This window comes from Selaginella moellendorffii, unplaced genomic scaffold, assembly GCF_000143415.4.
Source record: "Selaginella moellendorffii unplaced genomic scaffold, v1.0 SELMOscaffold_29, whole genome shotgun sequence".
NCBI lineage: Eukaryota > Viridiplantae > Streptophyta > Lycopodiopsida > Selaginellales > Selaginellaceae > Selaginella > Selaginella moellendorffii.
In genome coordinates this window covers 947,278-972,244 of record NW_003314290.1, presented here as the reverse complement: position 1 = coordinate 972,244, position 24,967 = coordinate 947,278, and the positions used below count along the sequence as shown (strand labels likewise).

Below are 24,967 nucleotides of genomic sequence, written 5' to 3'. Positions count from 1 at the left end.
CACACTAGCCCGATGTGGCACGACACGTGGCTGATCCATACCTAGTCACTTCCTTCTCCTTTTATTTCTTTCGAGTCACAGAGCCCACACGAACCATTCGAACCAATCCGGGGGATTCTTCTCGGCTTCCTTCGCCTTGGCTTCCTGCTGCGATTCGCCGGGCGGCGCTGGTGGCGCTGGCGCTTTGGAACTCTCGGGATCGCTGGGCGGCTCCGGCTCCTTCTTAGTGTCCTCGTCCTCCTCCTATGGCCAAAACGTCAGTCATGGAATGGTGATCTCTTCCAGATCGATGAGGCGATGATCCGGGAAGAAAAACTAGAGCGCTCGGTGGAGTGGCCATTGCCAACGGGAAGAACGACTAGAGCGTGCTCATTGCCAAAATGAAAGGCAGCTAAAAGGATCTCTAGCTTGGGTCGACCGATGAGCTATAAGACGAACGCACGACCGATATGCATCTATGGATTGAGGACGATCGCAAGAGCGCTTAGATATTTCGATCGAAATTTCCCGCAAACACCGAAAGAACAATCGAGAATGACGCTCATCAAATGCCATAATATGAAGAGAATGTCGCTAAGAGGGAAGAACCGATCGATAGCTGCGGATGGATCTGTCAGGAGGGAAAGAAATCGATCGGCGCAAAGAGAGATGCAAGACTAGAAGAGAATGCCGCTAAAAGGAAAGAACCGATCGGCCGCTGCGAGGAGGGAAAGAAATCGATCGGCGCACAGAGAGATGCAAGGGACTGCGGCGACAAGGAAAGAACCGATCGACAGCTGCGATATTTCGGATAGAAATCGATCGGTGCGGCGAGAAGGAAAGAACCGATCGATAAGCTGATATTTCTGCTAGAGAATGCGGGCATCGGTGCGCGGGAGGGAAAAGAGAAGGAAATCGATCCGCGCAAAGAGAGATTACCTTGCAGCCTTCCGCCACTGGCGGCTGCTGCTCCTGCCGCCGCCGCCGCTGATCTTCATCCCGCATCACATCCAGAAGCATAGATTGGAAGTCGAGGCTCGCCATCGCCGATCGATCGTCGCCGCCGCGCAGGCGCCTCGGCTTGGCGCTGAGAAAAAGGCCCTAGCTTTCACCCCGCCATTCCCTGTATTTAAACGAGCCAACTGGGCTCTGGTACGGCATGGACCAAATCTGTGTACGAATGTCCTTAGGGTTCTCGATTGAATAGACAGGACATCCGAAATGCTGGGAGGGATTTTCCACGCGATGGAGCACCACAGCCACTGGAGGAGCCACAAGATCACGCACAGGTATGAGAGCTTGGCCGCAGAGATCGCATTCAACAGCTCCGGGATCGTCAAATCTATGGAGCTCTTCGGGGATTACGTCGCGCGGCAGCTCGGGCTGCGCAAGGGGAGCGCCATTGCTCGGCGCCTGGCCGAGGTCGCGATGGATTACCTCGCCGGGGACAAGAGCAGCTCAGATCACAGCCTGGAAGGAATCCTCGTCTTCCTCAGCAAGGTTGGCGCCGATCCAGACGACGAGGCGGTGATGCTGGACTTGCATCGCGAGATCGTCCGGGAGCTGGACGCTTGCATGATCTCCTACTTCGCCTTCCACTGGCACCACCCCTCGCAGCTCCTGGATCAGGTCCGCGACGGCCATAGCCGCCCTGGGATGAGGAGGAATTCGCTCCGGCACGCCGTCCTGGCCGCGACCAGGAAGGAGAGGTTCCAGAAGATCATGGCCGGGCTCAGGGCCAAGAGGACGATCTCGACGCTGCTCGAGACGCTCAAGGCGATGGGATCGATCTCCAAGGATTCGAGAGTTCCCAGGGAAGGCGAGGTTGTGGTTCCAGCGGAATCAAAGCACCGGAGCCCGGTTCTTCTGTTCATCGGGGGTGGAATGGGAGCCGGGAAGAGCACGGTGGTGAAAGAGATCCTCGCTGGTTCTTTCTGGTCGGGCGTGGTCCAGGACACGGTGGTGGTGGAAGCCGATGCTTTCAAAGAGACGGACGTGGTGTATAGAACGATAAGTTCGTCGGACCGTGGCGATGGTGGTGATATCGCCATGGCTTCCGAGCTCGTCCACAGCTCCTCGACGATGGCGGCGTCGTCGCTGCTCGTCTCGGCGCTCAACGATGGTAGGGACGTGATCTTCGACGGGACGATGAGTTGGGAGCCGTTTGTAGCGCAGACTATCGCCATGGCCAGAGATGTTCACAACCGGAGATACAGGATGGGACCAGGATATGTGAAGTCCGAGGATGGAACTGTGGTCGAGGAGTACTGGGTTCCGGTTGATCCAGAGGAGGAAGAACAGGGAGAAAAACAAGATCAGGGACAGGAACTCAAGAACTTCGAAGAACAGGAACGAGAACTTGATCCGGAAAAGCGAGAACTTGGCAATGCCAGTAGCGAGAAGTTCGCTCGAAAAAACAGGAGACCATACAGGATCGAATTGGTGGGAGTGACTTGTGAGCCGGTTCTAGCCGTGGAACGGGGCATCCGCCGTGCTATAATCACCAAGAGAGCGGTTCCGATCAAAGGCCAGCTGCGATCACACAAACTCTTCGCAGGATCATTGGAGAAGTACTGCGAGCTGGTGGACAACGCGAAGATCTACACGACCAACAAAGTCGGGGAGCCAGCGGAACTTATCGGCTGGAAGGACGATCTCAGCCGCTGCAGCAAGCTGTTGGTGGATCCGGCAGCGTTCCAATCCGTGAAGAAGCTGGCCGGGATCAACGAGAACGCGGGCAGCATTCTTGAGCTCTTTGCGGGGTCGCGGGATGATCCAAGTGATGATCTGGCTGCTAGCGCTTGGAGTGGGATCATCTTTTCTCCAGAGAGAGCCTCCAGGCAGGATCGTTTGAGACGATTGCTTGCGAGTGTCAAAGACTCAGCGCTGGAATCATCGCCAGACTCGAGCTCCCATGGTTCGAGCTAATCGAGGAAGAAATGGTATGTATACTCGTATTTGTGTAACATTTCGTTTGCTAATGATATTTAAAAATTTGAATGGATGGAGGTAGGGTTTATGTGGTTTTATCGTCGTGGCGAGAGGATGCCGGCGTGCGCGTCCCCGGCTGGGGCTCCGCGCACAAGGCGGTGCGAGATCTCTGCCTCGCCAGGGAGCGCGGCGCCGGGAGCGGCAGCATTGCGCGGCGATGGAGCAAGCTTAGCCGGAATCTCAGGGGCAAGGTGCTGGAGCAGCTGGTCGAGAAGGAGGAGCTCGAGATCGCGCTTGCTGTGAGTGTTCTTGGTGAGATTTCGGGCGTGAATCGTGGATTTTGGTCAGGTGTACCATGCGGAGGCGAGGAATGTGCGAATCCATGGCCACATTGCGGCGTTGATGGCTAAGGCGCGGGAGACGGTGGAGGCGGATGCGTTTGTCGCGGGATTTGATGACGAGCTGGGGGAATCCGAGAGAGTGAAGTTCCGCTGCGCGCTCCTGGAGTTCTACGCGAGGTATGGGTTGTGGGAGAGAGCTCACAGGGAGTTTGGAGAGCTAGAGGGATTGGGCAGAGCAGCCGCAGCAGCTGGGCGGAGAGCGCTGTTCCAAGCCCAGGCAAAGTTTGGCGATCCATTTAAGGCGGAGGAAACACTCAACTCGATCAAAGCTAGCGGGGAAAGGGTCTCCTCCCGGAGTTACAAGTCGTTGCTCGTCTCGTTTGGAAGGGCTGCCATCTACGGCAAAGTTGACGAGGTCTTGGAAGCCATGCTCAAGGCTGGGCACAAGCTGGATGCAGCCACTTTCAACACGATGCTCGCAGCGTATGGGACTCACAGGAAGTATAGGGAGATGCTAGAGGTGATGGAGATGATGGAGGAGGCCAGGATTGGATTGACAGTTCTCTCCTGGAACGCAGTCAGCAACGCTTGCCCGGTGCTAGCCCAGCTTACTGGTGATGCTCAAGAGCCGGAGTCACTCCTCGGCGCCGCGGATTTGCTCTCTAGACTGGATGGCTCGGACGAAGAACTGGAGCTGGTCAGGAAGCTAGTGACGATGAATCTCCCGCTTGGATCGGTGGATTGGTCGGCGGAGGTGTGGAAGCTGGACATGCACAGCTTGACACCCGGGGCAGCGTATCTCACACTTCTGTGCTGGCTCGACGAGGCAAAGCGGAAGTTTGGATCGGGTGCTAGAGTTCCCAGGGAGATCGAGGTGGTCACGGGATGGGGAAAGCACAGCAAAGTGGAGGGAAGCTCCGAGGTGAAGAATGCCGTGCTGAGATGCCTGAGGAGCGCCAAGAGTCCTCTCAAGATTGACAGGGAGAACAAGGGGAGAATGCTCGGCCGGGGACACAAACTCAAGGAATGGCTGCTAGCTTCTTGCAACGCTTGCGAGCTCGGAACTCATGGAAGCTATCAACTGTGATCTCGATGATCATCGTGAACGCTATGCTCATCAGTTCTATAAGCTTCTCACTCCAGAAGAACTACTTTGCCCTTACAGAAAAATAAAACTTATCTTTGTTGGAAGATCTATGCTAGGGAGATTTGCTACTTGCTTGGAGAGAGAATTAAGCTTTTTGGCGCCACTTTCAAAATTTTCCCGCATTTAGAGTCCTAGGGTTCTAGTTTTAGGGTTTGGCGATCGATAGGGCTTCGCGTGAAGAAGGCGAGGAGGCGCGGGGAAGCGCACCGCACTGCTAGCACGTATGTATTCTCGGCTCCCATTCCTCTTCTTTGCCCGAGCTCGTAGGAATCGCTGAAAATTTTCCACCCGCAGCAGGAGATCTAGAGCTCTAAGATTTAAAATGCGCTTTCGGGAACCAAGAATCAGTGGATAAGCGAGACAGGAGAAAGAAAAGGATGAGCGCGATCAACATCACTAATGTTACTGTGCTGGACAATCCGTCAATGTTCCTCAAGCCCTTCCAGTTTGAGATTTCTTACGAGTGTCTCATTCCCCTCAAAGATGGTCAGCGACGAGTTTTAAGTTCCTGTTCTAAATTGTTTCTCGGTTTTGTTCCTTTCCCACAGATTTGGAGTGGAAGCTCATTTACGTAGGATCAGCCGAAGATGAGAAATACGACCAAGTTCTCGAGAGTGTTCTTGTTGGCCCTGTCAACGTTGGTAATTACCGCTTCCTCTTTCAGGTGCTTTAGAATTTTTTGCTCTTCTTTTTGTGTCTAGAAAGTGTTCCACTGACTGGGATTTTCTTGTTTGTCTGATTCTTTTTCAGGCGGACCCTCCCGAGTGGACAAAAATTCCCGATGAAGATATTCTTGGAGTGACTGTGCTGCTGCTAACATGCTCGTACCTGGGCCAGGAATTTATCAGAGTTGGCTATTACGTGAGCACCGAGTACGCGGACGACAGTCTCAACTTGGAGCCGCCGGCCAAAGTTCTCATCAACCAAGTGAGACGGACTGTTCTAGCGGAGAAGCCACGGGTCACGAAATTCCCCATGGCGTTTAACGCGCCACTGGCGAACGAAAAGGTGGAGGAAGACGCAAACAACACGAGCAATGGCAGCAATCTCCTCCCCGTGGACGCCTCTTAATGGTCGAAGCTTGTGTAAGTTTTTCCTAAGCTTCCATGTTGATTTTGCAAGGTACTTATCGAATCTCTCGACCGTGACAGGTTCTCCTTAAACGTAAATGCGAACGAAGAAAGGAAAGAAGAACGAAGGATGCCTTCGTTGATTTTTCTAGGCGGGAGAAACTATTTGGCACGTCTGTGTGCTTGCGGTTTAGCATACACTCACAAACTCTTAGCTGGCTTTTGCGTAAGTTCTTGACCCCATTTGTCTTCTCTCTTTCGTGTTTTTTCTTTGCTTTCTCGTTCTCGTTCTTCTTGCAACAGCGCAGACTCGTGTCCAAACTCTAAACAGCATCCTCCTCTCGACATCTGTAATGCTCGAGAAAAAGTTGGAATCAAGTTTCGTCGTGCCCTTTTCTCCGCCTCTCTTAGTGTTTGTTGGGTGCTCCAGAAGCAGCAATGAATGCCAAGGAAACTCTCTAGCTTCGATCGGTTTGCTTGGACAAAAACGATCAAATCGATCGAGCTAGAGCTGGAATAAGTTTTCGGGACGATCGCCAAGGACAAAAACGTGTTTCTTGGTGTGATCTTATAGGATATCTTTTTGTGCCGGTTCCAGCGTTTAGGTGGGTCCTCTTTATAAGTCAATTAGCTTATATTTTTGCGATCAATCAAATCAATCAATCTTCTCAATCGATCTTTGAAAAGTAGAGCCTTCATCACTGTCACGGGAATATACCCCGGCGATTGAGACCCGTTGGCGCCAAAATTCAAAACAGCCCCAGGCATCTCTGGCACGCACGCTCTGTGGGGTTTTGTGTGGGGTTTTAGGTCGGCGCGAGAGCGAGACGATGGCGCATCGATGCGCGACCGCCGCGCCGCCGCCGCCGCCGGGGGCTGCAAATCGATTGGAGGAGGTAGGTGGAGCTGCCTGTCAGTGTCGATCGATGACGACTCCAGGAAATCGGGATATTTGGGGGGACTAGTGGTCGATCGAGAGAGGAAAGCGCTGGATTCAGCGGCTGGGGACTACCAAGTGGCAGTGCCGTGCCGGATCTCCAGGATTGGTGCGGGAGAGGAGTAGCAATCGGCAGCATTTAGCTTTGGGAGGGAAATTACTCGAAGTAGGTGTTTGTGGAAATGAGTATATTAGTGCGTGACACTTACGCGAGCTCCCCAAGTTTCCCGTGACCGGCATAGCGATAGGAGGATATCAAATCCGGGATCCAGGGACAAAAATTCTTAGGGGGCTTTTCATTTTCTCGGGGTTGACTCGCATCATCAAGTCCAGTGCCAGGGTCGCGGTTCCGTCCACGCTCGAGAAACGGGATGATGTCACTGGGTGTTGATCGACTGGTGCTCCACCGGCTGGGATTGGTACGCTCCTCCCTTTTCTTTTCTTTCGTTTTCCTTCTTGCTTGCAGTGTGTTGTTGTTTTTTCAGTTCCGTGCAATCAAAGGCCATTTTTGCGTTAAGGGCTTGCTATAAATGTTTGAGCCCGGCTCAGAGGTCTCGGGAGTGCTGTGCTGTGCGTCTTTGTGTGGGGGTGTTCGCTTGTTTTTTCCGCGTTGTTGTTGAATTCGCTGCTTGTTTTTTTTACTTATCGTAACTTATCCATCTCGTCCCGTTCTTCCTTTTGGTCTCCTCCTCTGGATCTTTCTTTTGCATGTCACAGCTTGCTGCGAATCTAGTAACTCGATAGTTCTTGTCTTCTGACACTTTATTGGTTAAGGTAAGATGGGAGATATCGAGAGCAATGGCGAAGCTTACAACGGCCACAAAGTCATGGAGGTCCTGAGGCCGCCTTACAAGAGCTCCGCCAGTGCTTTCGGAGACACTGTCAAAGAAACATTTTTCCCGGATGATCCCTTTCGGCAATTCCGCCATCAAACCGCTGCGACGAAGTTTGTTCTGGCAATGCGTTACATGTTCCCTGTGCTGGATTGGGGAGCTAAGTATAAGTTCGCGGATCTCAGAGCGGATCTAGTTTCAGGACTGACAATTGCGAGTCTCTCCATACCGCAGGTCAGTGCTGCTTTTAACTTTCACCGTAGAGGCTTAGCTCACGTACGGTGCCTGTGGGTCTTGCAGGGCATAGCATATGCAAAACTTGCAAACTTGCCCCCGATTTATGGGCTCTGTAAGTTCTCTACCTTTCATTTCGTTTCCAGCTGCGAAAAATGTGTTTTTACGCTGGTCGGTGGTTCACAATGACTTATTGTGCTGTGTGCCCAGACTCGACATTTCTACCGCCGTTGCTCTATGCAATCATGGGAAGCTCGAGAGATCTTGCAATTGGACCGTCAGCGATATTGTCACTTGTTTTGGGGACTATATTGCGTCAAGAAGCTGACCCTGTCAAGGAGCCGGAGCTCCATTTGAGGCTTGCCTTGACTGCAACCTTCTTCACAGGTGTCATCCAAGCTGGTCTTGGAGTTTTTAGGTGCGCATCATATGGACTTGAGCTTGGATCTGATGACTCGTTTCATTCACGGCAGGCTTGGATTTCTTATTGATTTTCTTTCACATGCTACGATTGTCGGTTTTGTGTCTGGCGTGGCCGTTATAATTTGCCTGCAGCAACTCAAGGGAATTCTCGGCCTAACGCATTTCACCACAAAATCGGACATTATCTCCGTTCTCCATGCTGTGTTTGAACACCCGCAACAGGTACGCTGCTCGTTCAGTTGATCTCGTCTGATTCTTTTCTTTTTCGCTTGCAGTGGAACTGGCGTACTATTGTCATTGGAGTTTGCTTCGTGACCCTTTGCTTGGTGACAAAATATATTGTGCGTTTCTGTTCCTTCGGTTTTGTTGGCTTTTAATCATTAAGACCTTCCATTCCAGGGAACAAGAAACAGGAAGTACTTCTGGCTTTCAGCTGGAGCGCCAATGACGACAGTTGTTGTGACTACGTTTTGCACATATATTACTCATGCAGAGAAACATGGTGTGAGCATCGTTGGACACTTGAAAAAGGGCCTGAATCCCATTTCAACGCACAAGCTGTTTCTTACGGGACCATATGTCTTGGCATCGGTAAAAATTGCTGTGGTGGTGGCAGCTATTGGACTTATGGTACGAATTGTGCTGTTTCTAATTTCCTGGGGGACTGACCGACGAATTCAGGAAGCGATAGCGATTGGGAGAACGTTCGCGTCCATGAAAGGCTATGATCTTGATGGCAACAAGGAGATGATAGCGTTTGGTGTCATGAACACTTGCAGCGCGTGCATGTCTTGTTATGCTACTACAGGTGCTCTTTCACTTTGCCTTTGCTACTCTTGCAAATGTTTTATCTTGTTCTTTGCTTTTTGTTTTGTTTTGGACAGGGGCTGTCTCTCGTTCGGCTGTGAACTTCAACGCAGGTTGCAGGACGGCATTTTCCAACATCGTCATGTCATTTGTCATCATGGTTACGTTGCTGGTTCTCATGCCGTTATTCCATTATACTCCCAACGTCACGCTCGCTGCCATTATCTTTGCTGCTGTTATTGGGCTGATTGATCCATGTACCGCGTACCAAATTTTCAAGGTGGACAAGATCGACTTTCTCGCTTGCATCGCTGGTTTTCTAGGAGTTATCTTCATTTCTATTCAGATGGGGCTTGTGATCGCTGTAAGAACCCTCTCTACTCTCTGCACCTGAGATAGATGATATAACAGCGTTGTTTTTGCAGGTTACCATTTCTCTTGCGAGACTTATACTGCAAATGACAAGGCCACACACGTCACTCCTGGGTCAAATACCAGGGACGAACGTTTTCAGGAACAAAAAGCAGTACCCAGGCACGATGAAAACGGATGGCATTCTTGTGATTCGAATCGATGCAGGCATTTACTTTTCAAACGCAAACTACATCAGAGAAAGGTAACACACTGTACAGGAATGCCTTGAATGCTGACGTGAAAATTATCCCAACGTTTGGAGATGACAGAGTCTTCAGATGGATAGCTGATGAGGAAGACGCTAACGGGAAATCAGGACAGTCTTCGATTCGCTATGTGATCATCGACTTAACCCGTAAGCAGTAGCAGCAACCTTGGCGTGGCTCATAGTTTTTATTACAGCGGTGATGAACATTGACACAAGTGGGATCCATGGCTTTGAAAACATCCAGAGAATCTTGAAAAGCAGAGGTGTTCAGGTAGAAAAAGGGAAACCATCCTCGATGTTTATCTCGATATCTGATCTTTGATATTTCTTTGCTTCTGTCAGCTTGCGTTCGCAAATCCTGGGAGTGGCGTTTTTGAGAAGCTGCACAAGTCCAAGTTCATGGAGTCTCTCGGCCAGCAGTGGGTGTTCCTCACGGTGAGCGAGGCCGTGCAAGTTTGCTCATCGCTACTCGCCATGGAAAACAAGGGCCTGGCGGAGTAGAGCGATTCAAAGATTACGCACACATTTGTGCGTATGTACAGGTAAAACAGTGCTGTATATTATGACCCCAACATTTTGCAAGAAAGATGGTCTAAGTAGTAAACCATGAACATTAACAAAAGAAGAAATGCAAGCTCCACAAAAGGATTATTTTTCTACTCTCTTCGATGCGAATGGGAAAAACAAGTATATTGTTTAGTGGCATTCACAAAGAAGCAAATTACAAGAAAAGTTTTGACCACGGGGTCAATGAATAAGAACCATTTTTTTTTTTAAAAAAAATCACTTTCCTCTGTATGAATCTAGTGGCAGAGATACGACCATGTTGTATGCTCCAACGCCTTTATACGTGGAAATACTCAACCGCATACGCGTGGTCCACCTTTGGCGGCTCTCTACATTTAAAAACATTACATAGAATATCTCCGCAAACCTTCCACAGAAACTAGGCCGTGCAAATATACCGCCGTTGCCTGATTGATCATTCTCCTTTCAAGGCCTCGGAAAAAACAGTGATTGTTTTACATCCTGATTGATCCTGATTGACACACAAAAGCATTAAGTCGGGATTGATTGAAATGCCTATAGCTATACTCATCACTCAGCACCGTGTAGCCGTAGCATATAGCCGCATATAGCATGCTTTTTTGTTCTTGCTGATGTCAAACCCACGAAAGGGGGTCTCTGTCAAATCGCTGATTCTCTGCGATGCTGGAGAATCAACCAAGCAAAGCACGAAGCTTTCTCGTGCCAAATCTTTCCGGGACTGCATAACAAGGTAGTAGACTGTTAGCGTATATGGAAAGGCACGCTGCTCTACACACACGCACTACACACACCTGGTGCGCGCTGCTGCAGCTACAGCCTGCTCACCAAGTTGAGCCATCTCGGTCTCCATCCCAAGCTTGTCCTGTGCTCAAACCGGGCCGATTTTGCAATCCCAGCTGCTGCTACGCACCTTCACATCGGAAGTTTTTATGAGCTGAGCGAAAAACTAATGTCACGAGCAGGGGCACGTACCTTAGTTGCACATACGTTTGATCATGCTCCTATTATTGCCAGTTTGATATTGGTTTTCCTCAAAGCAGCAGCCACGAAATCCACAGCCGCAATTCAATCCTGCTTTGTCCTCGAGTACCATGGCTTAATCTGCCGCTGCCCCCTCTTACCTTGCTCGCATTTCTTTAAAGAGAGTTCCCCAAGGCGGAGCAAAGCATTATTGGGTGTAGTCACTCCCCCCAGTTTTTTAATCTCCTGCTCGTTCGGTCCATCCGTCACTGTGAATGCAACAAATGGTTTTTAGCCGGGTCAGAACGCTCACATGTTATACCTCGAGGCTTGGTGGTCTAGAGCTCGCTAAAACGCGACAGAAAATAAACAAACCACCGGTGTCCAGTGAAAGACTTCCAACCTGCATGCATGCCAAAGTTAACAGCACGAAAGAAAAACAGAAAACAATCTCTCTCTCTCTCTCTCTCTCTCTCTCTCTCTCTCTCTCTCTCTGTGCTCTTTTTTTTGTTTGCGTTCTCAGGTGCTTTCTTCTCAGGAACAAAGCCGCGACTGCCTGTCAAAATGCTAGCATCAGCCATCACCAGTTGTGACACACTGACCGCTGCTCCTGCAAGAAGAGAAGTGTTTAGCCTTTTCCTCATTTTCTTTGCTACTTTTATAACCTGCTTGGCAGTTGCTTCACTCGCCAGCAACGTGAATCTGCCCTGAGCAGCGGGTTGAATCCATCAGATGGAAGCAGTGGCCCTGACCACGAAGACAACGAAGAAGACCACCAGCACCAAATGCTCGTTTTAATGAGGATCGCTGAGCTGCGCCATCACCACGAAGCTTAAAAGCGCGAACTTGCTCAAAAGGTCGGAGAGGCACTGTGCTGCTGCGGGATTCTCGTCAATAACCAGCCTTGTCTTAGTTTAGAGCGAAGTGAAGTGGAGTGAGAGAGAAAGAGAGAGAGCGCTCTGCGTCGTCGTCAAGTATGGTGGTTCCCGTGGGCCTCCGAAGAGAAGGCAGTGATAATAATGATCACGGCGGCCTTTTCCCTGGATCTCTGGGGAGTGTCCTGCACCACCTGGAGTACAGCCAGGCCGCTACCACGACGGAGAAAATGGCTTCCAGATCCCAGCAGCAACTGCCTTTCAGTAAAAATCATCCCGCCGCCGACCATTTCCTTCGACACCAGCATCTCCCGCTGAGCTCCTGGAGCTTCTCTCCGTCGCTCCTGGACAAATCCAGGGAACTCGAACAGCACCAGCACCAGCAGGTCAGCAGCAGCACAAGCATGACCGCCACAGGCTGGAGTCCCAAAGGCTGCTTTTTCCAGCTCCAACCACAGCAGCAGCAGCAGCAAAACTCCTCGATGCTCTTGTTTTCTCCATCGCCACCGCAGCAGCAGGAACAGCAGCAGGCCTTTTCACTCCACCCGAAATCCACCGATCACGCCCGGCGAGGAGGAGGATCGTCGAAGAAAGCTCGCAGCAGCACCGTTGAAACACCAGCAGCGGAGCCTCCAAGAGCCGCCTCAAAGGAACCGCCACTCTCAAGTTCATGCCGACGAGACGACTCCTCCTCGTCCCTGTCCTCTTCAATTCACCGGGGTGGCAAGATGACGAGCTTGGGAGCCAGTCCCAAATGCAACGTCTGCTCGCACAAGCCAAACGAAGCCCGAGTCATCACCTTCTGCGGCCACCTCTTGTGCTGGCCCTGTCTCTGCTGCTGGCTCCACAACAAGTCCCCGGACAAGGAGTGTCCCGTCTGCAACCGGCCCCTCACCAAGAACCACATCACTCCCTTGCACGGCCGGCAAAACAGTCTCACCGTCGCCCGCTTGCAAGGGATGCTTCGACCCGAGAAAACGACGTCGACGCCTCGGGTCCATTCCAGAGGAGGCGATGGTGCTTGGAGCAGGCGCCATCAATCCAGAATTTCCACCGCCACCACCGCTGCCGCTTCCGCTGCTTCGGCCACCTCAAAATCAGCACCAGCGGGGCCGCGGAGCATTGTTTTCGATGCCACTCCGAAAGTAAACACGTCCAAGGTTGAGGATGATAGTAGCAGCAGCATCATGCGGATCCTCACCGGCCACAGCTCGTCCAAGTTTTTCACCCCGGCACTAACACCACCACCAGCAACCGTGGCAGCAGCAGCAGCGGCCACGGAGGTTAATAACTGGAGTCGCCCCGCGGAAAAATCATGTTTTGATCGCGATCCACCAGCGGTACCGGCATTGAGCAGCACCGAAGCGATGGAGCTCGCATCGTCGTCGTCACCGACCGTGGTTGAAGAGCCGTCGTCGTCCCCGACCGTGGTTGAAGAGCAGTATCAGCATGGCAACACTGGCTCGTTGTGCGGTGCCATAAGCACGGTCTCGACGGTTGTGACCACGGATGCTTGCAGAGATGATGCTAGGCTCGCGCCGATCAAAGTCTCGTCTCCTCCGGCAGCTTACGAAGGATCATTTGCCGAAGTTGCAGGCTACGAAGAGATAAGAGAGCTCGGGGTCTTGTTGTCGCTCGAGTGGGAGGGAGCCATGAGCGCGATCGAAAACGCCTGGCGGGATGCTGTCTCAGACGTTCTCAACGCCGGTGGTAACACTGCCGATGCGATGGGAGTCGTTGAGCGGCTGTCCAGAGAGAAGGAGACCATCATCCACGAGCTGGCGTCGGAGCCACTCAAAGGATCGAACTGGCTGGCGTCGAGGTTGGAGTATTTCACGATGATAGCCAGCGAGGAGATTGATAAGAGGACGCCGGTGCCGCAAGAGTTCATTCCAATGGAGATCGAGGACTGGTTCTTAGATTCGCCTGATGATGGCCAGACTTTGTTCCCAGAGTTCGTAGAGCAAGAGCAAGCCGAAGTAGCCGATGGCGAGTACCAGAGGAAGTGAAGAGACGGCTCTGGCTATACCAGCAGCACCACATTACCACAGCACCCCGGTTTGCGACATTTTTTTTTTTTGTTGTTGTTACTGCTGCAACGAAAACCATGATTTTTTGAGCCCACTCTTAATGTTGCATGTTTGTATCCCATGGTAGCTTTGACTTCGACCTCCTTCCCTCCCACTTCTAATCCTCCCCCCACTTGAAATGGGAAAAGTTAGCGCGCGAGCCATCCGCTCGTGGTTTTGTTCGTAAACAAACAGCTGCAGCCTCCAGGAACAATTCTCTTCTTGTCGTCTTCCATCGTGGCTTTCTCCTGCAAATGGAAATTCCAAAGTAGTTAGCGAAAAGCTCTCATCAAGGAACGAACACACAAAAGCCAAGCAGCCACCAGAGAAAGAAATAGCATGCCATTCTCTCTCGGGTCCACCTTCAAGGCAGAGAGCTCTTATAATTCACACGCATGCGTCGCAGGAATACAAACAACGCATACTCTTTCTCTCCTCTCGCTTTGCCTGCCAGTAAATCAGGCCTGAAAAAGAAAGCTGTGAAAGGAAATGTACTTACGAGCCTGTTTGCTTGTCATTCCAACGCTCTCTTTTCTTAGATCTGTTCTTGCTCGCTGACGTGCGTCCTGCCGCCGTCTTCAGCTCCAACGCCTGGGATCCACGCGTAGCTCATCCAACGGGGCGTCCGGTGGTGCCTCCAGGATCTTGCTCGAAGTTTGGGCCACTTCCCTGTCAACTGTTTCCTGCTCCTGCTACTTAACTATACTGCCAGTACAATCCCCCTGTTCACCTCCTCGTTCCCCGCTGTGCTCTACGCTACTCGTGCCAACAGGATACTATACGCCGGCTATTATAACACAGCTTCCAAAGGTGACACCATGTGTAGACAATGGTGACACCATATGAGCGACCGAGCTAGAGAGCCTGCAGTAGCGAAAGAAACTTAAAATTACACAAAAGACAAGTTACGAACCTCTTTCAGCACCTATTTGAAGAAAACAAAAACAAAACTTAACGCTTTCTTATGTTCCTCTGTCCCTGAACACCGCACGAATCGAATGTTTTCTCATACCCGATTCGGTGGCAGCAAAAATTAGAAATGGTTCCAAGCAGCTTCAGTGAACTGCTGCTTGAACAAGCGTCTGTAGCATTCCTTGAAAGGATTGCAGTGACTCCTGCAACCTCACTTCTTCCTCCACCGCGTATTTCAGCTTCGTAACCTGTACCTCATATCAAAGGTTGATGGTAACGCGCTTGACAAAAAATTAGGACGTACGGTCATACCTGTTGTTTCAGCGATTGAGAAGCTGCAAAGCTTGTGGCGCATGTATCAAATACGCTATGGGCAGCAGGAACTAAAAGCCGTGAATACTTTGGCGACGCAACATGCCTGTCACGAGACAGTGAATTGTCAATGCTATGGTAACCATGGCAACTTACTTTGTCAGGAACGCCAAAAGAATTTCCAGTTCTCCTACTTCCAAATTCGAAAATGCTTGCACTAATCCCTTGCGAGCTACTAGTTCTTCAATTACAGCAACCACCACCTACACGGAGTATAAAATAAAACAAATCGCAGAGAATGAGAGGCACGTACCGTTGGATCCTTTGTATTCAAAGCCGCGAGCAGAGCGTCCTTGTATCGAAATTTGAGTAATAGCCAGTCGTGTTCTTGGCGCAAAGCTCTTTTTGTGCTACCAAGAACATAATCGTCATCCTGAGAATAAAAACAGAAACAATGGTCAATAGTGGCAATACAGGGAAGACTTATTGAACATACAGATGCTTTTTCGGCAGCCCCACGTAGAAAATATCTGAAGTTGCTAGGCCGCAACACTTGCTTCTGTTCTTGCCCGCTGACTTCAAGAGCCTGAGTGGCTCTCTCTTCGCTGATTACGCTCTTCCTTTGACGCACAGAAAGCAAACCTGATGCTGTTCCAACGGCCAGCGAGGTACACGATGGGGAAACATCCATTGCCAATATCGGGCCTGGATATTTTGCAGCATGAACCACCTACGGAAATTTATGATTCGTAAGTACCAAAGGAACAGAAAAATACCTTGAAATCTTCGATATCAAAAACCTTCAGCAGCCCATCCAACGATGCCGTGAGAAGTCTGGATTCCGACTCGCTAGGTGTCGTTAGCTTTAGCTTCTTCACAGTTTTCTGATGATTCCCGAGGACCGTCAAAACCTTTCCAGCCACCACGTCCCAAATCTTCACCATGTTTCCACCTATTTGGAAATCATATAAGCACCTTGGAGAGAGGAAAAACACAACAGTTATAAACTTGCTTACCGGCAGTTGCGAGAAGACTTCCAGAAGGAAAAAAGAGAACATCTTCCAAGGGCTTATCATGCTGAAAAAGCAAAGTACTGTCAGAAAAAATTCAAAAACTAAAATGAAAAAAATCACGCAGAACCTGCAGCAGCGATACGGATTTTGCAGTCCGAGTGTCCCACATTCGCACAGTGTGGTCGTAGGACCCAGTGACCCTACAAAAAAGCTTAGGCTCAAGCCCACACACTTTCGAGTATTACCATATCCCAGGACTCGCTGGGTTGTATGAACCGCAACGAACGTAATCCGTGTGCTCCTGGAATTTCACCACTGCTTCCTAGAAAAGCGAGTTCGTTTTAGATTAGAGAGCTTAAAAAAAACCAAGAAAAGTAGCAACCTCACTAGCAACATCCCACCACCGGACCGAATTATCATCACTTCCAGATAACACGTGAAGCTTGTCTGATTCCGAGTAGCGAACCCAACGCACAGCTCTACAGAGAAAAGAGAAAACGCGTAACCATCAAGTATGAAAACTCAACACAACAATGTACCTGGAGTGACCTTTCAATTGCCGGAGCGTTATCCGACTATTGGCATCGAAGATCTAGAGCATGCATGAAACACAAGTTAAAAACGAAAGAAAAACTGTGGACGCAGAAAAAAAAGCACCTGAATCAACCCGGTTTCGCCACCAGCCATGATCAACTGTCCATCGGGACGAAAGCTTCCAGAGTACGCCTGGCAAAGAGAAGCAAAAACTTCACAACGAGAAACACAGAAGAAAAAAGAGAGAGAGATACCAAATCGGTGAATCTCGATATCGTTTTCTTCACTTGACACGAAGCTCCATCGTAAACCACAACCTACACAACGGCATTCTCATCGCAAATGCACAAGAAATGCGGCAGAAGCTTACCCTGGTGGACGCTGTGACCACAAAATCGTGAGGAAAAACCGGACAGAAATCCACGCAGGTAACCGCGAATTTCTGCTCGTCGACGATCCTGCTCTTGAATCGCCTCCAGAACTTCGAATCGGCAGTGAGGGGATTGCGCGATTTCGGCAGCTGCTTCTTCCCGACGGGAACGTAGCTCGACGCCGCCTCCATTGATCGAAAGAAAGAAGAAGAAACAAGAGCCCTAAAACCCTACATATTTTAGGGTTCTTATTTTGCAGGGCATGGCGACCGCGGCACCGGCTCCTCCAGCGCCTGGGCCACAAGCGCAAGCGCAGCAGCCTCCTCCTTCCGAGGTTCCGCCAAACCAGACGATCTACATCAACAATCTCAACGAGAAGATCAAGAAGGACGGTGAGTCGAAAGAGCGATGTTTTTGCGATAGATTATCATAGCCTTTTCTTTCCTGCTGTGCCAGAGCTTGTGAAATCGCTGCGAGCGGTGTTCTCGCAGTTTGGGAACATTCTCGACATCGTCGCGTGTAAGTCACTGAAGCTCAAAGGCCAGGCGTGGGTCGTGTTTGAGGATGTTACCGCTGCTACCAATGCGCTGCGCCAAATGCAAGAGTTTCCATTCTATGACAAGGCTCTCGTAAGTCACACAGTTCCATTCTATGACCAGACTCACACAGTTCATGTTCTTCCTTTCTTTTTTTCTTCTTTTTTTTTTTTCCAGAGGATTCAATATGCGAAAACAAAGTCCGACGCTGTGGCTAAACTCGATGGCACATTTATTCCCAAGGAGAAGAGAAAGAAGATAGACGAGAAAGGTAGACAAGAAACTTTTCTCTTGCTTTTGCCTTGACTCTTTCTTTCTTTATGTTTTTTCACCCTGGTGTAGCTGAGAAGAGAAAACGGGAGCACCACGAATCCCACTCCTATCACGTAAGCTTCTTTCAATCTGATCTCTTCCAATTCTCCCAGCTCTCAATCTTTGGATCACTTGTTTGCCTTTGCAGTATCCAATGCGAACTTCCGTCCCCGAGATCGCGCTTCCAAACAACATCCTTTTTGTACAAAAGCTCCCTCACGACACGTCGAGCGCGCAGCTCCAGATGCTCTTCTCCTCCATCCCGGGCTTCAAAGAGGTTCGAATGGTGGACGCCAAGCCCGGCATCGCCTTCGTGGAGTACGCTGAGGTGGATCAGGCAAGCGTTGCCAAGAGCACCTTTCACGCCTTTCGTGTCAACGAGTCTCCAATGCACATCACGTACGCCAAGAGGTGATCATCAACATCACAAGCAAAGAAAGAAAGCAAAGCAAAGGTTTCTTGTAAGATCACGTCCGAGATTTCTCACTGAACCATAGATCATAGCTTCTCTTTTGTATCATTGCCTTGAAATGTTAATCATTCGAATATGAGTTAGCACCATTGAAAGTGTTTGACCGTTGAATATTTTTTACCGAGGCCTTTTGCTTTTGACCAGGGGGGTACGCGAGAGAGATGTGGCTGTGGGTAGTGGCTGTACAAAGATTTTCTTCCCAAATGCCCTATAGACCAGAGAAAATGAGCTTTTGATGCTCCCAAATCTCTTTCCCAAAAGCAACACTTGTGGCTATCCCGGGCGAAAAGGACGATGCGCTTTATGTAAAGGTTGTGCGCTACCTGTTAACACTTTTCTCGCGATTTCGCCCACGCACGCATCATGGAATCAAAACCTTCCACAAACACTATAATTGACAACCATACTATAGCATTAGTTTAAACAGTATGCTAGAGGGGAAAAAGCACCCCCTTGGCAATCACAGCTAATAGAAAGAAAGAGATAATATATACTTTTTCTCGTCATGGTTACTTAGAGGGCCAAATATCTATCTACCTGGTGCGCACTTTTTAACGGGTGGGTGGCAATGAACCGTCCAAAGTAAATCTTTTACTCTAACGGCGACATGTCCACGTGCCAAGTGGACCAGCTTTTGCTGCTTACGTGCATTATGGGGGGGCGAGCCCACAGCCGCCACGTGGCGGCCTGCCCGCCACAAGAGCCCGCCAAAAATCCCCAAAAGCCTGGCACGCCCACCTATTGCTCTATAGATAAAAGAAAGAGAAGAAAAGGGACAGTGCCTTTTTCTTGCGTTTGAAAGCGGCTGGAATATGCTCGCCCACTGTCGGATATTCGTACGCTGTGGAATATTTCCCCGCGCGGGTAGTGGGGTCGAGTGAGTGGAGAAACAAAATGTAAAGAGGGGGAGGACGGCGCCATAGCCACAAGCTGGGCTTGTGGACCTCCTTCCGCAAGCCCACGTGCTCAATTGGTCCCCCAAAATGGAGCCCACCAATGGCTGGGTGCCACCTGGGCACGATGAAAAAGCCGCCGCGTTGCCCTAATCTCCCACGTCCCGTGTTCGACCCCGCGACCCTTTTCTTTCGTGTAGCTCGAGTTGTAAGAGCTATGGCTTGTCGGCCACACCGGGAGCTTGGATGAGCTTACTGCGGATGATTTTGGTTGCTCGGATGGGTGTCTCGCGATCTTCTCTTTGTTTTCTTGCTTCGCATTCTCTCTGGGTAAGTCGGATCGTTTGTGTGAATTCCGTGTGCTGTCTGAAATGGTGCCGGGCTTTGCAGATTCTAGGACTCGGCAGCGCGGATTCGTGACGTCTTGATGACGAGGAGATGGACGATGGAGTGTGAGCAGCGCTTGATCATCAACAACAGCACGACGGATCCGGCGATCAAACTGTTTGGCAAGACGATCCCGCTACTGTCGGACAAGCCCGCCAAGAATCACCCGCAATTCCACCAGCAACAGCAGCTGCAGCAGCAGCAGCAGCAGGTGGGTGTCGCGAATTTGCGGTTGCGATGGAAAATCACTTGGGCATTGCCTCGGGAATTCGTTTCTTGTTGATCTTAGGAGGTCGTGGACGAGTCGAGGGACGAGGAAGCGATCACCGAGGACGATCACCACCCTCCGCCCGAGCAGGAGGAGGTGATCGAGGTGGTCGATCACCAGGAGGAGGATTACTGTGACATTGATGAAGCGCCAGTGGATCAAAGCCCCGCCGCCGCCGCCGCCGCCGCCACCACCACTACGTCCACCGATCTACAACAAGCGCTAGATCGCAAGGATGGGGGCAGTGGCGGCGATAATGGCGGCGATCAGCAGCAGCAAAAGCCCAAGAAGCCCGACAAGCCTGTCGCCTGCCCCCGTTGCGACAGCATGGACACCAAATTCTGCTACTACAACAACTATAACATAAACCAGCCGCGCCACTTCTGCAAGAACTGCCAGCGCTACTGGACATCCGGCGGTACGCTGCGCAACGTGCCCGTGGGTGCCGGGCGGCGCAAGAACAAGCACCACCACCACCATCATCACCACCACCACCATACCGCCGGCGCCGGCGGCGCCGGCGCTACACCTGCCGCCGCGGTACCGCCCGGTAGCCAGTGGCACCAGCACCACGCCGCCGCGGCCGCCGCCGCGGCGCACGCGGCGGCGCTCAACTACGGGCAGCAGCAGGCGCTCAAGATCATACCGCCGCAGATCCTCCAGCAGCAGCACGACGAGGGGAGTATCGTCACCAGCGCCGGCGGCGTGCCGCCGAGTAGCGTCACGACACCGAAGAGCGCCGGCGGTAAGAATGCCGGGGAAATGAATTGCTATGCTTTCCAGTTTGGATCGCCGCGGCAGCAGCAGCAGCAGCAGCAAACGAAGCGGTGCCCGAGCCAGAGCAGCAACTCCGAGGTCACTGTTTGCGGGGGTTCGTTCTCCTCGCCATCGCCCAGTAGCAACAATAGCAACAAGAAGAAGAGTATCACCACCACCACCACCACCACCACTGGTACCGCCAGCGGTACCACCACCGACAACGCCGCCAACAACTCGGGAGTTTGCGGGATGGACAAATGCCCCGAGGAGGCAAATGCCGCGGCGGCGGCGGCGACGGCTGCTGCCGCGGCTGCCGCGGCGGCATGGGTCCTCCCAATGGGTTTTCTGGGCGGTAAGAACGGGCAGCACGCGATGCCTTACCACCAGGCCGGCGGTGCGTGCGGTATACCGTGCTGGCCTTCGCCGGTACCGCCGGTGCTGGCGGCGGCGGCCGCGGGGCAGTGGAGCATGCAGTGGGCGGCGATGGCGGCGGTGGCGGCGGCGGCGAATGCCAGCGCCAACAATGCCGCCGCTGTCGCCGCCGCCGCCGCAGCGGCCATGGGCGGTACGAAGCGCCCCGTGGAAAAATCCGACGGTGGGTGTTTGTGGGTGCCGAAGACGCTCCGGATCGACGATCCGGGCGACGCGGCGAGGAGCTCCATCTGGGCGGCGCTGGGCGTGGATCGAAAGCACACTGTTTTCCAGCACTCCTCAGGTACCAAAGCTTTTCTTCGCAACTTATCATGTCCATTTTTGTTGAAGATTTGGACCACCAACACCAACAAAGGATGAAGATGCTCCAGCTCCAGATGCCAGGGGACCAAATCACGAACCCGGCGGCCATGGCTCGATCGGCTTCGTTCCACGAGAGCAACTAATCATCCTGGCTCAACTCTCTTCTCTCATTTAAGTTTCTTCGCGCTTGTCCCGTGAAGTTCTTTGGGATTTTCATAAGTTGCCGCAAGCTGGGGGAGGCATTCCAGTTCTTCGTGCTGGCAACTTACTTCTAATGCTGCTGACTACAAAAGCTAGGTATTACGTTGGGCGTGTAAACTTTTTGTTTTTATACAGAAGGTGTGACATTGTAAAAAACTATCACTGGAAAGGTAAGGTTTTTTCTAAAACTAGTATATCAACTTCATATCAAAGTATATCAACTTGTAAAACAACTTCCAAAACAAATATCAAGTATCAACTTCCAAAACCAACGTAAAAAAGTTTTTTCTTTTCTGCTTTGCTCTTGCTCTTTACAAAACATTCTCACATCTTCTATGTGCCAGAACGGAAAAAGAAAAAAGAAAAAGAAAACGAGAAACGAGAAGTTCTACATACCCCGCAATGCTTGAAAACAGCACCAAAACTTCCACCAAGAGCTTTGTTCCTCGTTTGGAAAGAAGCTTTTGATGGATGGGTGGATCAAACTTTGGCCATGTCTGCCTCGGAGCGCCGGCGATGGTGGTGGTGACTCCCCCCAAGAACTGGAAGGCTAGACGTCCGCGAGTGAAGCATTTGCTTGGCACACGGCGCTACGAGAGGAGGCGAGCTTTTGTGCGACGATGAGTTCTGGCGCTGGCCACAAACTTTATAGATATCAAAACCCATCCGAGGAGTTGCATCGTCCAGTTTCGCCGCTGCCGCCGCCGCTACTGCCGCTCTACTACCAGTACTACGACGCTGCTGCACCGCGCGCACCGAGTTCTTGCCGCTGCCACTGTGGTTGCCACCACTGCCGGACTCGAGGGCGGCCATGATATCCGACACTTCCTCCTCGGACCAGTATCCATCGCCGTTGTCCCCAAAACTGTCGATGAAATCTTCTGTTTCCTCGTCTGATCTAACGCTGCTCTCGCTGACGGATCCTTCTACCTGTGGATGATAGCTCAAGTTAGAAAAATTTTGAGAAAGAGAGAGAAAAAGTCTACCTCTTCGTCTGGCTGGAGCTCTTCCTTATTATCATCTAGTTCCTCATCGCTATCAAGGCTGAGATTATCCTCTTCCGGCTCTTCCTCTTCCTCGCTTACAAATACTGCCGATTCATCGACTGCCTACGCAAACCAAGATAGAATCTCAGTGCCAGAAAAAACGAAACGAAACAAAGGAAGAAAAACGAAAGCTTGCTTGCTTACCTCTTTCTCGGCCACTTCCGCGTGCCTGGGAGAGCTCGACGAAAGAGAACTACCATCACCGCCACCCCCACTACTGCTAGTTTCCCCGGCCTCCGTCGAAAACGCACTCATACCAAAATTGCCAAACTGTAGATTCACGGGACCCGACTTTGGAGCACTGTCGCCGTTGGAAAGCTTTCCTGTCCCGTCCACCGATTCTATAGGCCACGCCTTGGCCACGGAGCCGTCCACGTTCATGAGAGCCATAAGGTGATGCGACGACCCCTTGCGCTGGATAAGTTGGAACATACACTCGGAGCTCAGCGACGACGCGGCGCTCTGGTTCTGATACTCTTGGTCGACCACCTTGACAGTGTTGGTAGCTGGGTCGCACAGAGCCTCTCCGCCTTCCTTCCTCCTGAGACAAGCAAAGATGGTGGCGTGGATCCCCGCTACGCTCTTGTCCACGTTTGTATTGTTCACCTTGGGGACCAGATGCTTGTCCGCACGCTTGAATAAGTATTCCTGGATCGTCCTGATGTTCCGTATATACTTGGCATACTTGTTCTTGGACGGATCCAGAGTCATGTACTTGGCTCGGACCGCAAAGCGCTCCAAGTGTTTCTCCTCGTTGGAAATATAAATCATAAACGGGATGATCGAAGGATGCTTCCTCATGAGGCCCATCTGGAAACACACAGGAAAAGAGAGCACGTTAGGAGAAGAAAAAAGAAAAAAAAGAGAAGTTTTTCTAAAAGCACGAGCCACGTTACCACAAAGTTTAGACTTAGGTGCACGCCTTCGACGACTACCGACTCGTTCCTGTGCTCCCACGACGTGATTAGCCGGTCTAAACTATCGATGACCATCTCACACTGAGCTTTGAATCCCTGGACCACCATCGACTTCGCAGTAGAATCCGAGGAGTTTTTCTCGACTGGCACCTCTGCTTGTTGTTGCAGATCCTTCTCCTCGACTGACCCTGACTGATTTGTACCCGCCTTCTTTCTAGCGGTTGCCTCTCGGATAGCAACCGGGTCCAAAAATTCTCCAGCATGATAAGTAGAGGCCCATAAAAGAGGATTGGACTTCTCGTCCGCAAAACTCCTCATCATGTGACGAATTGAGTCCGTGGACACCACTGTCGTTATTCCCAGCCGGCTAGCCTGGGAAAACAGAACAACCAGGGAATAAATCCAGAGAACTACGTCATCGATCTGACTTACCAGCAGGGAAGACAAAGTCGATTTACCGCACCCGCTTGTGCCGCAAAGAAGAACCGTGACTGAAGACTTGCGCTCCCTGTACCTAATAGAATGAAAAAAAAAAGAAAAACGTCTAGCTCGAGGAACAAAAATGTCAAGAAAAACCTTACCGGCACGCAAGCATCAAGTCGGCCCTTTGATTCGGTCCAACGTATTGATATTGTGCCAAAGCATCGCACACAACATCCAGGAATTTCTCTCGTCCGATAACCACCATGGAGCGTTTCTTGCTTCGGGACGCTGGAGGCTTCCGGAAGCTCGACTGCTCCAGGAATTCCTCCGCGATTTCTTGCTGCTCCACTGGATAGCCATGGTACTCGAAAACCTTGGAGGGCGGTTCCACGCGTAGCACATCGAAAACTCTCACGCTGATCTACAGTCGAAGGTAAGAAAACTTAGCATCCTGGAAGAAGAGAAGGCAAAATAATTTTTCCAGGCACCTTGAATGCATGGCGTGCCTTACAGCCCATAAACTGGAGAGTGCTCTGCAAGGCAGCGCGAGTGTACCGAGAAGAGGGCAAGCGCTTCTTCTGGCTCCAATCTTGATCCACATTTGATCCCTGATCGCTCGGCGCCTCATCGTGCACGATCACATAGAGCAGCTTGGGACGCTCCGCCATGGCCTCTCGCCCCGATTCCTCGGCCCTCATTTCTCACCCCAGCGGCGGCATTCCCGATTCTCTCTCGGCAAACCGCGTGGCGAGCGCCAAAAACAAGCGCCGATAACAAAAAACAATCCGATCGAGCGAGCGAGCTTACCAGCCAAAAAGGGGATCGATGGAAGCGAAATTTCTAGAGCGCGCGCAGGGAGAACAACGCGATCAAACAACCCTAAAAATGCTTGAATGAGGCACGAGGCTCCTGCTCGCGGCTTAATAAGGAGCCCGAGTCGGCCCGCGGAATAGGCCACCAGATCAACGGCCAGAGATGGTCCTATGATGCATGCCCACATTCCGGAATGCCCATGGCTTGACTTTTCTGCCCGGGGAAGATTAACTGATCTAACAGGTACCAGTGGGTCCCAGAATCTTCGCCCGGATGGATACGATTA

The 24,967-nt window shown here is 51.3% G+C and overlaps 8 protein-coding genes and 1 long non-coding RNA gene across 13 annotated transcripts; 6 read left to right on the top strand and 3 right to left on the bottom strand.

Annotated features, from left to right (window-relative positions):
• The first annotated feature begins 1,186 nt into the window (after positions 1-1,186).
• LOC9646194 lies at positions 1,187-2,979 on the top strand. Its single transcript, XM_024681117.1, has one exon. The coding sequence runs from the start codon at positions 1,201-1,203 to the stop codon at positions 2,905-2,907; it is 1,707 nt and encodes a 568-aa protein (XP_024536885.1). The 5' UTR covers positions 1,187-1,200; the 3' UTR covers positions 2,908-2,979.
• LOC112348488 (pentatricopeptide repeat-containing protein At2g17033-like) lies at positions 2,979-4,442 on the top strand. Its single transcript, XM_024681120.1, has 2 exons — positions 2,979-3,209; positions 3,259-4,442. The coding sequence occupies exons 1-2, from the start codon at positions 2,979-2,981 to the stop codon at positions 4,336-4,338; spliced, it is 1,311 nt and encodes a 436-aa protein (XP_024536888.1). The 3' UTR covers positions 4,339-4,442.
• A 77-nt stretch (positions 4,443-4,519) lies between these two features.
• Positions 4,520-5,871, top strand: LOC9646193 (probable histone chaperone ASF1A). Of its 3 annotated transcripts, none has more exons than XM_024681125.1 (5): positions 4,520-4,619; positions 4,696-4,884; positions 4,947-5,062; positions 5,149-5,483; positions 5,550-5,871. In XM_024681125.1, the coding sequence occupies exons 2-4, from the start codon at positions 4,776-4,778 to the stop codon at positions 5,467-5,469; spliced, it is 546 nt and encodes a 181-aa protein (XP_024536893.1). In that variant the 5' UTR covers positions 4,520-4,619; positions 4,696-4,775; the 3' UTR covers positions 5,470-5,483; positions 5,550-5,871. The 3 variants fall into 3 exon arrangements, with proteins under 3 accessions (XP_024536893.1, XP_024536894.1, XP_024536892.1); XM_024681126.1 differs by having other exon boundaries at positions 4,541-4,619; positions 4,693-4,884; positions 4,947-5,056; positions 5,143-5,483; XM_024681124.1 differs by having other exon boundaries at positions 4,541-4,619; positions 4,693-4,884.
• A 403-nt stretch (positions 5,872-6,274) lies between these two features.
• LOC9646192 (sulfate transporter 1.1) lies at positions 6,275-9,983 on the top strand. 2 transcript variants are annotated; one of them, XM_002976049.2, is made up of 13 exons: positions 6,275-6,824; positions 7,185-7,472; positions 7,539-7,587; positions 7,683-7,890; positions 7,946-8,117; positions 8,171-8,236; positions 8,295-8,525; positions 8,577-8,703; positions 8,780-9,066; positions 9,128-9,318; positions 9,386-9,471; positions 9,519-9,595; positions 9,667-9,983. In XM_002976049.2, exons 1-13 carry the CDS (start codon positions 6,777-6,779, stop codon positions 9,823-9,825), a joined length of 1,989 nt encoding a protein of 662 aa, XP_002976095.2. In that variant the 5' UTR covers positions 6,275-6,776; the 3' UTR covers positions 9,826-9,983. The 2 variants fall into 2 exon arrangements, with proteins under 2 accessions (XP_002976095.2, XP_024536884.1); XM_024681116.1 differs by having other exon boundaries at positions 6,736-6,824; positions 7,180-7,472.
• Positions 9,984-10,284: 301 nt separating this feature from the next.
• LOC112348472 lies at positions 10,285-11,182 on the bottom strand. Its single transcript, XR_002993052.1, has 4 exons — positions 11,156-11,182; positions 10,846-11,102; positions 10,665-10,783; positions 10,285-10,591 (listed from the first exon to the last, which is right to left on the bottom strand). It is a non-coding gene; the product is annotated as an uncharacterized LOC112348472 (long non-coding RNA).
• A 3,500-nt stretch (positions 11,183-14,682) lies between these two features.
• Positions 14,683-17,133, bottom strand: LOC9646191 (protein SLOW WALKER 1). Its single transcript, XM_002975865.2, has 14 exons — positions 16,919-17,133; positions 16,803-16,865; positions 16,672-16,740; positions 16,554-16,606; positions 16,397-16,493; positions 16,260-16,336; positions 16,142-16,214; positions 16,018-16,078; positions 15,778-15,953; positions 15,498-15,731; positions 15,315-15,434; positions 15,158-15,264; positions 15,002-15,107; positions 14,683-14,937 (listed from the first exon to the last, which is right to left on the bottom strand). The coding sequence occupies exons 1-14, from the start codon at positions 17,108-17,110 to the stop codon at positions 14,833-14,835; spliced, it is 1,533 nt and encodes a 510-aa protein (XP_002975911.1). The 5' UTR covers positions 17,111-17,133; the 3' UTR covers positions 14,683-14,832.
• A 29-nt stretch (positions 17,134-17,162) lies between these two features.
• On the top strand, positions 17,163-18,337 carry LOC9646190 (U1 small nuclear ribonucleoprotein A). The gene is made up of 5 exons (XM_002976047.2): positions 17,163-17,311; positions 17,376-17,548; positions 17,633-17,726; positions 17,798-17,841; positions 17,916-18,337. The coding sequence occupies exons 1-5, from the start codon at positions 17,182-17,184 to the stop codon at positions 18,180-18,182; spliced, it is 708 nt and encodes a 235-aa protein (XP_002976093.1). The 5' UTR covers positions 17,163-17,181; the 3' UTR covers positions 18,183-18,337.
• A 962-nt stretch (positions 18,338-19,299) lies between these two features.
• Positions 19,300-21,670, top strand: LOC9645662 (cyclic dof factor 2). Its single transcript, XM_002976046.2, has 4 exons — positions 19,300-19,462; positions 19,523-19,730; positions 19,809-21,261; positions 21,309-21,670. Exons 2-4 carry the CDS (start codon positions 19,560-19,562, stop codon positions 21,422-21,424), a joined length of 1,740 nt encoding a protein of 579 aa, XP_002976092.2. The 5' UTR covers positions 19,300-19,462; positions 19,523-19,559; the 3' UTR covers positions 21,425-21,670.
• Positions 21,671-21,756: 86 nt separating this feature from the next.
• LOC9645661 (P-loop NTPase domain-containing protein LPA1 homolog 2) lies at positions 21,757-24,788 on the bottom strand. 2 transcript variants are annotated; one of them, XM_002975864.2, is made up of 7 exons: positions 24,357-24,787; positions 24,027-24,289; positions 23,878-23,959; positions 23,425-23,817; positions 22,673-23,338; positions 22,469-22,591; positions 21,757-22,412 (listed from the first exon to the last, which is right to left on the bottom strand). In XM_002975864.2, the coding sequence occupies exons 1-7, from the start codon at positions 24,564-24,566 to the stop codon at positions 21,963-21,965; spliced, it is 2,187 nt and encodes a 728-aa protein (XP_002975910.2). In that variant the 5' UTR covers positions 24,567-24,787; the 3' UTR covers positions 21,757-21,962. The 2 variants fall into 2 exon arrangements, with proteins under 2 accessions (XP_002975910.2, XP_024536752.1); XM_024680984.1 differs by having other exon boundaries at positions 23,425-23,959; positions 24,357-24,788.
• Positions 24,789-24,967: the final 179 nt, after the last annotated feature.